Here is a 12,475-nt window from a genome sequence, read left to right on the forward strand (position 1 = left end):
GTTCAGTTCCTGGCACCCATATAGTGGCTCACAACCATCAGTAACTCCAGTTTCACGGACCTGGCACTCTCTTCAGGCCTCTGTGGACAATGCATACATAGACATACATACAGAGGAAATACTCATATACATAAGAATAAATATTTTAAAAAATATTTTAAAGAAAATGACCAAACAATAGTCCCACCTAATAGATAACAAAAAAAGTAGTGGCTCATTAATATTTCAGTTGTCACCATTGAGAAAAAAAAAACAAATTTATAATTGTTTTTTAATTTTTATTGTGTTTATCATACCCCAACCCAGAGTTAAATACAAAACAGGAGTGGCTGCCCCTGGAATGGGCAGGCCACCTTCATGGCTAATTGACTTTGCTGTCACGTATAAATGTTGCTCTGAATCTCATTTGCTGTCATCAATTTCTTCAGAATTTCTGTGCTTTCAGGAATGTTCTGGGAAGAGAAGAAAGGCTGTCACCAAATGCACTCACACCAGGAAGAATGGCACCAAGCATGAGCTGCCTTTACTCTTACCCACGGAAAGGTAAACAGTTAAGAGTTCAGAGCCCCACTGGTCTGGCCAGCTTGACATCCTTTAGTCAGCTGAGTTTCAGCTCAGGATCTGCCCAGATGGAGTAGCCTGTGGTATGACTGACTGATATGGATGTAGGACAGCCAGCTCACACTTGAGTTCCTGCCCTGACTTCCCTCCATGATGGACAGTGACCCGGAATCATAAGCCTAGAAAATCCTTTCTTCTCAAAGTTGCTCTTGGTCAGAATATTTTATCAGTGCAACAGAAATCAAATAAGAACACAATTCTGCTGCCCTTTAGCACCTCTCACAACCCTGACATCCCGCAGGTGCGGGCTCTCCACTCCGCCTCTCTGCCCACCCCTCACCACTAACTTCACCTGATAGGGGGTGTCCTTCTGTATATGTGTTTTTCTCAGCCAGCAGAGGCAGGGCTAGCAGATAAGGAGAAGGCTGGGAGAGAGGCACTGTAAGAGACACCATGTAGCAGAGGAAGGAGTAAGAAGTCAGGACCCTTCTCCGGTAAGATAAGACCACGTGGAAATACCCAGATTAATAGAAATGGGTAAATAATTAAGACAGAGGTAGCAAATAAGAAGCTCAAGTCATCAGCCAACAGTTTCATAATTAATATAGCATCTGTGTGTTTATTTGAGGCTGAAGGGTGGCGGGACCTGGTGGGACAAGAAACCAACAGCAAAGCTACCCCCAGGGGAAGGCCACAAAACAAAGCTCCAGGGTAACCCATAAGCCAAGCATTAACCCGGGTCCAGTGTACTTAGTCTTTAAGATGATGCCACTGAGCTGGGAGGTGGCAGTGCATGCTTTTAGTCCCAGCACTCAGGAAGCAGAGGCAGGCAGAGCTCTGTGAGTTCAAGGCCACCCTGGTCTACAAAGAGACAGGCTCCAAAGCTACAGAGAAATCCTGTCTCGAAAAAAACCAACCAACCAATCAACAACAAAGATGGCAGTGGGTGAGGAGGCGGCTCAGTTGAAGCCAGGCACCCTGACAAGCCCTGTAACCCAGCGCTGAGAAGAAGAGAGAGGTGGACTGGGAACCACAGGCTCCTCAGCCTGGCCTAATCCACAAGTCCCAGGTCTCAAGGAACAAGATAAAGAGTAACAGACGGAGGTACCTGCCGCTGACCCACACCTCACACCACACCTGCCCATATACACACTGAATTATTTCTTAAAGGAAACAGTACTCAGGGCATGGTGGCACACACCTCTGGGAGAGGCCAGCCTGGGCAGTTTGGTGAAACACTACTCAAACTCAAAAGACACTCTCCACAGTGATCATCCCACAAGGCCTTACCTTGAGGGCAAATATTGGGAACGTTGAAAAGTGATTTAAACTAAAAGTCTATTTCAAGTTGATACGACAAGTGATTTTTAATCTCAAAACAAGTCTAGATATTTACTAAGAACACCACCCACAGATGAAACAAATAGCCCTTGGCTGCCCTCATTCAGCTAACTGAACCCACTAAAAAGAAGCTAAAATGGAAACAACTCAATAGCATTACTGCTCTTGCAGAGGACCTGGGTTCAGTTCCCAGCACCCAGATCAGTGGCTCACAACATCTATAACTCCAGCTCCAGGATCCAATGCGCTCTGGCGTGCCTGTGGTGCACATAAACTTGCACAGGCGCACACACACATAAATAACAAAACAGTAAATCAACGTTTAAAAAAATAAATTGTAAATTAACTAGTTGCAGGAACTTGCTATAGAATATTATTCTAAGATGAGTTAATTTGTTTATGCTGTGGAACATTTGTTTAATGATGCAAAGATGGGTTGCATTCTTTCATGTTGCATCTATTTAACTCTGTGCAGCTGTGTTACTTCACCTGCCTGAAAGACCTGATTGGTCTGATAAAGAGCTGAACAGCCATTAGTGAGACAGGAGAAAGGCTAGGTGGGGCTGGCAGGCAGGGAGGATAGCGAGGAGGAGGAGAAATCGGGGAGGAAGGGAGGAAGGGGTGAGGGGTGAAGGGGCCGGCCACACAGCCAGCCATGGAGTAAGAGTGAAAGTAAGAAGGAAAGAAAAGGAAAAGCCGAGAGGCAAAAAGGGTAGACGGGACGTTTAAGTTACTGAAAGCAGGCCAGAATCAAGCCGACTTAAGGCCAGACATGCATAAGTAAGAACGAGGTTCGGTGTGCGATTTATTTGGGAGCTAGGTGGCAGGCCTCCAAAAAGAGCAGAGTAAAGAGTAAAAGCAACCAACAACGGGAATGTCTCAAGCAGTACATCCCTCTTCCTCCCTCCCTCTCTCCCTCCCTCCCTCTCCCTCTCTCTTCTCTCCTCCCTCTCCCTCTCCTTCTCTCTTCCTCTCCCTCCCTCTCCCTCTCCCTCTTTTTCCCTCCCTCTCTCTCTCTCAGCACACCGGCATGTGATCGCAGTGCAGTAATCTATACCAGGACCAAAGCGGTCGCCACATCACAGACCACAGGGTGACAGCCAACTCTAAGTGCCGCTCGGGGAGGCTCCTGCATGCTGCTCAAGGTTCGTTAGGGCCCTGCCGCCCTTCCCGCCAATCATGTCACAGTTGTGGACAGGAGAGCACTGCCACCTTACCTTCACCAAGCACTCCAAGCTCCTGGAAGACAGTATGGGCTTAAAAGCTTCCACGGTGACAAGGTCCAACTGCATCACATCCGTGTAGCACAGATACAGAACTGCAGGGACTTTCCACACTTGGCAGTAGCTCAGAACTGCAAACACACAAAGCAAGATGCTGGCTTCCTACCACGTGATTTTTAAGTGAAACACTCTCAAATAATAAGAGCTGGTTTGAAAAAATCAACTTTCTGCCTTTTAATCAAGGCACCCTTGGCCCTGTCGACCCACTTATGGGTCTCTTCTTTAAAAATCAAGAGTAATTCCTAATAATGCTTTGTAAATATTATCTTTATTTTGTGTTTCCTAAACACCCTATCGTAACTGTAAGAACTAATGTATTAGAATACTGGCCACTTTAGGGAGCTACATACAAAGAGGAGTATAAATGCACACTGTGAACTAATGATACTTTTCTCATACTAGTAACTATAACACAAACGGTAAAGCATTATGTTTAAAAATTCATTTAACAAAAACTACATACTACAAAATACAAACCAGTGAAAACAAATGTCAATGTGTTCTGACATCACACGTGTGAACAGCAGTGTGATGGTCAGTAGTGTCAACCTGACAGGGACGAGAACTACCCAGGAGACAAGCCTCTGGAATGTCTGAGGGGTTATCCAGATTAGGTTAACGGAGCTGGGCAGACCCAGCTTAAGTGTGGGTGCCACGATTCCCACTGGGTCTGAACTAAATAAGCAGGAGCATTCATCTTGTAGAAGTAATGGGGACAGTGGCCTCAGCTCCTGTCACTATGCTTCCCCAACCATGTCGGGACGTGCCCCCTTCAACCGTGAGCAGAACAGCCCTTCCTCCATAGGCCACTTCTGCCCATCTGTAAGCAGCACGTCAGGAGTAGTGTTCACACCTTTAATCCCGGCACTCAGGAGACAGAGGCAGGGGACCTCCAAGTTCGAGGCCAGCCAGGTCTACAGAGCGAGTTTGAGGCCAGCCATGACTACACCAAGAAACCCTGTCTCAAAAACCAAAAGACAAAACCAAGAGTAACAACCAAGTTCCAGCATCCAAAGCTCCAGCATCCAAAGCTCCAGCATCCAACGCTTCTTACTTTTTGAAAATTAAAACTGCCAATTTCCACACACCAACAGTCTGCATCTAACGCTGGGTTCCACTCTGAGGTTGCAGCGTCCCAAACAGAAAGGAACTGTGGACGCCCAACAGCAAAGACCTGAAGCTGCTGTCACAAATGAGTATCCCACACACGCAAGTGCAGACACAGAGGATCCACAGCAACGAACCGCTATCCCTCAAAACGTTCAGCAGTGAAAGAAAAAGTCATCAACAGAGCCCGCGCGCGACAAAGGGCAAAGGTGGCAACTTTTGGCCCCACCTGCTGCAGGCAGGTCATGCACAATGTTCGGCTGTTCCAGCAGTGGGCAGCAGACAGGGCCCTTGAACTTGTGAGTCTTCAGGGCTCTCAGGAAAGGAGAAGGAAGGCTGCAGGTGGACTCGGAGGTTTTATACTCTGTGACGTGCCGGCATGTGAGAATGGTTACCTGCATGCTCTTCCTGGGTCGGGAGCCAAAGACCTAAGAGGACATGCATTTTATGTTAATCTTTCCTCACCAGAAACACCGCTCGCGTGACTCACCAGACAGGGTGCAGAGTGCACACCTGTGAGGTCTGGCTAAACCCTCTTCCAAGTCATGTTCTTGTCTCTGAGAATGGTAGTGCCAAGGGACTGTGTGATGTAGACCAGTGCAGAGATCATGGATCAGAACACAAGTATGACCCCAGGACTGTCACCCCGAGGAGTCACCAGAGCACTCAACATCCCTCCCGTCACCTGCCACTGAGGACACCTGAGCGATGTTCTTATGCAATTCAATTTTGGTGTTACTACAACTGTAGGCTCTCAAATTCCCACGGCAGTGTGTGGGCCTGATAGGTCATCAAGGATCCTTCTATCTTTTACTCGAATTCCCACGGCAGTGTGTGGGCCTGATAGGTCATCAAGGATCCTTCTATCTTTTACTTAAATTCCCACGGCAGTGTGTGGACCTGATAGGTCATCAAGGATCCTTCTATCTTTTACTTAAATTCCCACGGCAGTGTGTGGACCTGATAGGTCATCAAGGATCCTTCTATCTTTTACTTAAATTCCCACGGCAGTGTGTGGACCTGATAGGTCATCAAGGATCCTTCTATCTTTTACTTAAATTCCCACGGCAGTGTGTGGACCTGATAGGTCATCAAGGATCCTTCTATCTTTTACTTAAATTCATGGCAAAAAGAAAAACAAACAAATAATGAAAGCAGCTTTCTTTTTTTAAAAAAGATAGGATTACTAAGATACTATATTTGCCCAAACTATGTTCTTTTTAAAAATTTTCCCATTTTATCTGTCTCTCTGCCTCATAAGTAGCCAATGCTGGCCTCAAACTCATGGCCCTCCTATACTGGCCTCCCCAAAGCGGGCTTTATAAGAGCTGTGTTTTAAATCAGCACGGTACTCCACGGCTTCGTGGCCCTCAACACTTGGTCTTCAGTTTGCAGTGCCGTTTGGGGAGGCTACAGGACACTCCAGAGGTGCAGCCTTGGGGACGGACATCACTGGGGCAGGCGTGGATGGTTTATGATTGGCCCCAAACCCTATCTGCTGTAAACCTCTCGTGTGAGGCCAGCCGGCCTCCAGTGGCTTTCTGCAGCCAGGCGTTTTCCACCAGCTTAAAAGAAAGTAAACCATTTTCTCCTCCACTTTACTTCTCGATGATGTATTTTTTCACAACAACAACAACAAAAAAAGTGACTAATACAAGCATGTGCCATCATGTCTGAGTAATAACAGGAACTCTGAAGTTCTGTGTCAGGTATCACAAATGATTTACATGATTAACTTCACTGCAACACAGCTTGTAGGTAAGTATTAAAAACATTACCTCTTGCAAACTTGTTACTGTGCATATCCATTTAAGAAAGAAAAAAAAAAAATCACAGCATAATTTAACTTCCTTCCTGTAATAGTTCTGATCTGAACCCACCTTACTTGACAAGTGTCAGGTTGTGTCCTTATGAGGATTTGGCTGTCACTTAACACAGCAAATGTTCACCAAAAATACTCCTAAGAACAACATTGATTACAAACTTCGCTTTCACCTTCAAGTAGAAGCAAATGCCTATAATCTCAGTACTGAGGCTGGAGCAGAAGAATCCTAGTCCAGGGCCAGCCTGGGCTACAAAGCAAGAATCTCAAAAAAGAAAAGAAAAGAAAGGAAGAAAGAAAGAAAGAAAGAAAGAAAGATAAAAAAAAAAAAAACCAACAACAAAAAACACTTTGCTTTAAAAATGTGTAAGCTGTGGCCTAGAGAGACATGGATGTTCAGGGCGCCTGTTCTTGCAGAGGACCTGGGTTTGGTTCCCAGGACTAGACGGCAGCTCAACCATTAGTGACTACAGTTCCAGGGCTCTGATGGCCTCATACACATAAAGTAGTTTTATTTATTTAAAAGTGCCTGATTTTGTACCTCTTCAAATCAAGAACATGTTCATTTTTTTTTTCTATATTGCAAGGGTATTTTATATAACCAGCACCCTGCACAATTTAAAAGTAAAATTAAACACTTCAATCTTCTCCCCAGAAAACTATGCCACGTACCCTGAGTATATGCATATATATTCAAAGAAAAGTATGCAGAGTTTTGCAAACAACCCCTCACTTAATACAGTGCACTGATAATTTACTGAATGTCTTTAAGAAGGCCCAGTACTTTAAAACAGGTACACAGAGACACTAAAATTCAACTCACTGGAAGTAAGAACAGCCTACAGCGGACTAACCAGGCAAGGCTTTCCTCCTCTTACCTTTTCCAGCCACTGGAACTGCTGATCTTCAGCAATGTAGCAACTACACTGACAAAGAAAAACCTGAAAAGGGAATTTCAAGAGGTCTCAAGTAAAATGTAGGGACATCTGGCCCTGTCAACGCGTGAGCACTGTGTAAATACAGTGACTGACACTGCTCTGTGGAGCCCAAGCTCCCCAAAGGCCTGTGCATTCACTTCAAGTGCCAAGAGTCTTCAGGTCATTAGCAACATGCCCCAGACTGTGGCGCTCATCTCTCCCGGCCTGCCTCCTGGCCCTGCTGTGGCTGTATAATCCTGCCACAAAGCACCGCCCTCCCCACCCAGCAGGACTGAAAGCAAAGGTGCCTGCCCCAGGCACCAACTGGGACCTGGAAATCTCCATGCCCAAATCAACCTTTCTCCCTCTAAGCTGAGTGTTTTAGGTATCTGTTACAGCTACAGCAACAATAAGATAACACAGCAGTTTATCATTTTGCTGACTACGAGTTGGGCCTAAAATCTAGTAAGACCTTTAGAAATTCATATCAAGACAAAGAATACAGGGGGTGGCGAAGGAGAGCCCTGGCACCGAGGTCCTGCAGTGTTTGTAAACTAGAACTCAGGCCTAGATGAATGACGGTGTCTTAAGAATATGAAGTGAAGTCCCACATACCGAGGGATCTGATTTCAGCTGATAAAACACACAGAAAGCATCTGTGGGGGACAGATGGACAGTGTCTGTCGTTCTGCACCACTCGTTCCAGAGCTTAGCACAACCGACTTCTTTCCAGACCCCTGAATTCATAACAAACGATGACAAAAATGCTGTGGAGGGGAAAAATGTTCATAGTTTGTAAATTGGTGTCTGGCTACACAGATCACATTTCCTACCCATTCCCCCAGAATTTAGAGCTGAAACAGTCACTCAAAACCATCTAACTAGGGGCTAGAGAGACAGTTCAGATGAAGTTCTGCTCTGGTCAAGCCTAAGAGTTTGGTTCCTAGCAGCCACCCCTGGTGACACACAACTGTCTACAGTTCCAGCTCTAGGGGATCTGATGCCCCCCTCTAGCCTGTACTCTTGAACAAAACCACACACACACACAGACATACACACATAATTAAACTCCTTAACTGTATTTTTTGCTTCTGTTATGAATTATTATGTAAATATCTGACATGCAACCCAATGAGAGGGTGATTTGATCCACAGGTTTAGAACAACTGATCTACGTGACCCACTCTGAAGCAAAGAAAATTTGAGGCCAAGGAATGAAAGCCTGCACTTTCCAGACAATATTACAACCAGGGACTGGGAAGACAGCCTTGTGCATGGACTTTGAAGCGTCTCACATCCGAACACTCTTCTTAAGCATTAGGCCTCAAAAACCAAAAAGTAAAAAGCTGGAGAGTAGCGATGTACGCCCTTAATCCAAGCACTCAGGAGGCAGAGGCAGGCAGGTCTGAGTCCAAGGCCAGCCAGGTCTACAGAGTGAGTACAAGGACACTCACAGTGATCCTCATGCCTCTGCCTTCCAAGTGCTGGGGTTAAAGGCCTGTGCCAGCACCGCCCAGCATGTTGTGACCTCTTGAAAATATCAACGTATGGAATTAAATGGAAACAAGTGCCCCCCCCCCAGTCCACTCTCGACAGATTGTGGATTGTGCAGTCTTGGTGCTGGCACTTACCTGTTGCGTTTCTTCCTACTGCAATTATAAACTTGGAACAGGGCTGCTTTTCTAGCAGTGCAACCTCCAGAGATTTTTTTGTCTGTCTTTGAAGGAGCCGCACCTCCCTAACAAGAAACAAAACTAAAATAAACAAACTGAAAGATTTTAGTTTGCAGAGCAAGGATGTAGGAAAGGGGCAGGAGAATAATTCTTGCAAGCAGAATATAGGAAATCATAAAGAATGGACATTGACATGGGAGGAAAAAAATCAGGAATTATGAGAACAAGAAAGGTTACTATGGTGATAGGGCTAATGGTTATATGCTAGAATGATCTTGTTAAATAGGGCTAGTTACTGAATCATCAAACCTTTGTGGAATAACTGAAGGCTCTAAATGTACAGCCAAGAGAAAGCCAGAGTATGAAAAAAGTTTCTTACAGGTCTTGGCCCACAACAAGGAAATAAGCCCCCAACCCTGGAACAAATGATTCCAGATGAACAGCCCTGTCTGGGTCACTCCTGGCCAACGGACAGTCTGGGGACTTTCCAAGTCATTCTATGGTTTATCCTTTGAATAAGAACAGGTCACACCTGGGTGATCTCTCAAACATGAGATCATACTTTGTAATCAATCACCTTGTGCCCCGTGCATGTATACTGATTGCGGTCTTTCACTATAAAAAGAGAGCCTGCACCCTTTGGGGGGCATGCAGCTTTCCCCGAGATTGCCGTCACCCGGGTGCACTCGTTCAATAAACGCCTCTTGCTTGTTGCATCTCCTGGTTTTGGTATTTGTGTCGCGGGGCTCTCCCATCAGCCTGTCAGGACCCCGGAATTAGGGTCCAACAAAAATACCACTACAATTACTATCACACTGTGAGAGATGAGTGAGAGATAGATAGGATTATATACTGATGAGGACATAAGTGACAACTAGATGCTATATAGAGATGCATGTGTAGATGGATGGGGATAAACCGATGAGAAACAGGTGGACAGATGTGTTATTTATTTAGATAGATGATAGGCAGGTGCTACATACACACACATACGTGGATGGTGGATAAATGGATGGATGGATGAATGGATGGGTGGATGGATGGATGGATGGGTGGGTGGGTGGATGGATGGATGGGTGGGTGGGTGGACAGGTGGATGGATGGATGGATAAATGGATGGGTGGGTGGGTAGATGGATGGATAAATGGATAAATGGATGGATGGGTGGGTGGATGGATGGATGGATAAATGGATGGGTGGGTGGGTGGGTGGGTGGGTGGATGGATGGATGGATAAATGGATGGATGGGTGGGTGGATGGATGGATGGATAAATGGATGGGTGGGTGGGTGGGTGGGTGGATGGATGGATAAATGGATGGATGGGTGGGTGGATGGATGGATGGATAAATGGATGGGTGGGTGGATGGATGGATGGATATATGCTGTTAGATCCAAGTGTCCTTATGAATGGGTAAGATACACTCTTTTTATAAAATGCACACACTACAATCTTAAGGAAAGGGCAGACTCTGGAAATTACTGCTCAGAGACGATCAATGGCTAAAACTACTGCAAACAAACTTCCTACCGTGCACCTGACACACCCATTACAGCCCCCCACCCCCATGAGCCAGACAGAGCCCAAAGAGACTAAAAGCAATTCCAACAGTCCTGCCGGCATGTGGTCGGCCAGAATGTGACCAAGACTCCAAACAGACACATGTTCAGACATTAAGTTGTGGCAAATGTAGGTGAGGAGTGAGTGTACGTGTTACACGGCTGCGGGGGGGGGGGGGGGAAGGGGCACCACCAGACAATCCAGGGCAGCACGAAGCAGGACTGAAAGATGCGAAGGGGCTGCTGAAAACGCGCTGCCAGAAGTCTGCAGTAGGCACAAACCACCGGCATTCCATAAAACCAGGTGACTTTGACTGTGACGTTGAAATTTTGTTATTAGCATCCTTAGGGCCGGGTAGGGACGGGGCTAAGCTGCCACATTCTGAGCGCTGAACCCACCTAACAGGCGGCAGTGGACTACAGGGGGCCGGGAGCGTGAACCCGTGCGGCTCGGGGCCCAGCCAGTGTGCAGCAAGTCAGCTCTGGGTTCAGGAGACGTGGAAAGCGCCGCCGGGCACCCAGCGCGGCCTGCTGACAGACACACCGTGTAACCGAGTGCGGGTGCACGGATGCCGGGCAGGGGCCAGGCCGACACCGCGCCCGGCCCGGCCCGGCCCGGCCCGGCGGGGAGGCCTTCCCGGAGCCTGACCTCTTCCGCGCCAGCTGCCGCCGGACCTCCCGGTCCTCCGGCGTGTCCCGCCTGCTCTGCTCTTCCTCCTCTTCCTCCTCCTCGGTCCCGGCTCTGCATGGCGCCTTCACCACCTCGCCGAAGAACGTGGCCGCCATGGCGCCTCGGCAGGTACCGCGCCGCCAGACGGCGCCTGCGCGCGCCCCGGCCACGCCCCCGGGACGCCACGCCCCCGCCTCGCTTCCGCGCAGGGCCACGCCCCTCGGCCCTCCAGCTTCCGGCCCGCGGGGACCCGGGGCTGACGCCCGCCAGAGGACGAGTGGGAACTGTTAAAAGCCTGGCCATCGTTAACTCGCGTACCGTGTTTTCTGTCCCTGTGGCCTGTCCTTGACAAGCAAAGTGTGTGATTCTGGTTTGTGTCCCGGAAGACAAAAGGCTTCACCGAATTGTCCCCACGAGAGCGAAGCGGGCAACCGCGAGGAGAGGGAGGGAGGGAGGGAGGGACAGTTGCCCGCGCCGCCCAACCTTGGGGTAAATACTCGGGGCTCAGAGGGATCGTTTAAAATAGTCAAACTTCTCAGAAAGTTGCTTAAAGTCTCTATGTAGAAAATCAGTGCTCAAAGTCTACTGCGAACAACAGTGTGTCACTTGTAACATACATAATTTTTTTTAAAAAATCTCAATAAAAAGCAGATTAATGCCAAATACAAATTTTTATGTATAGCTATAGCACACATCCAAGACTACCTCTATGATGTCTCAAGACACAAAGCCTCGAGGGTTAGTTGGCTTAACTACGGAATAAAAAAGTAAAAAGGTGAATCTGGTGCATGACTTCTCTTTGTATTTTTTTTTAAAGATTTATTTATTTATTATGTATACAGTGTTCTGCCTACATGTCTGCCTGCAGGCCAGAGGAGGGCACCAGATCTCATTACAGGTTGTGAGCCACCATGTGGTTGCTGGGAATTGAACTCAGGACCTCTGGAAGAGCAGTCAGTGTTCTAAACCTCTGAGCCATCTCTCCAGCCCACTTTTATTTTATTTTACTTTTTTTCTCTTTGTATTTTTCTTAAGCTGTTATTTTGCAGGTGAGATATTCAACTTCTCAATCACATCATGAAGAAAGCGTTAACAGAAATCTCAAACATGACTGTAAGCCATATAGACATGGTGGCTCATTGGCCAGGCTTTAAATGCCAAGGGCATTTTTACATGAGCAGTAAGTTTAAAAAAAAAAAAAAAAAAAAAAAAAAAAAAGCCTACTCCATGCAATCACAATAAAGAGACCAAACACTTTAAAAGGTTAATAAAAATATGTTCCAATTAAATAAATGCCAAATCAGAGAGGGGTTCCATTATGAAAAGCTGAACAGGATTGGATGGAGACAGAAATTAGACCTACCAACAGCAAGTTGTAAATTCAACCTTCAGGATATAATATATACCCAGTAAGTAACATGTGTGACTGGACATTTAAACATTTCATTAAAGCTCAAAAAAAAAAAAAAAAAAAAAAAAAAAAAGTCAAAACCAAGCACCTAAAATTAGCAGTTCATCAGAAATTCTTCCCTTGCTAGCCTAT

The 12,475-nt window shown here is 46.6% G+C and overlaps 1 protein-coding gene across 1 annotated transcript; it reads right to left on the minus strand.

The window, feature by feature from the left end:
- Positions 1 to 284: 284 nt before the first annotated feature.
- On the minus strand, positions 285 to 11,101 carry Psmg1 (proteasome assembly chaperone 1). Its single transcript, XM_051191953.1, has 7 exons — positions 10,912 to 11,101; positions 8,663 to 8,769; positions 7,647 to 7,798; positions 6,993 to 7,055; positions 4,522 to 4,720; positions 3,120 to 3,256; positions 285 to 452 (listed from the first exon to the last, which is right to left on the minus strand). Exons 1-7 carry the CDS (start codon positions 11,046 to 11,048, stop codon positions 378 to 380), a joined length of 870 nt encoding a protein of 289 aa, XP_051047910.1. The 5' UTR covers positions 11,049 to 11,101; the 3' UTR covers positions 285 to 377.
- Between the last annotated feature and the right edge of the window lie 1,374 nt (positions 11,102 to 12,475).

Source organism: Phodopus roborovskii, unplaced genomic scaffold (assembly GCF_943737965.1).
Source record: "Phodopus roborovskii unplaced genomic scaffold, PHOROB, whole genome shotgun sequence".
NCBI lineage: Eukaryota > Metazoa > Chordata > Mammalia > Rodentia > Cricetidae > Phodopus > Phodopus roborovskii.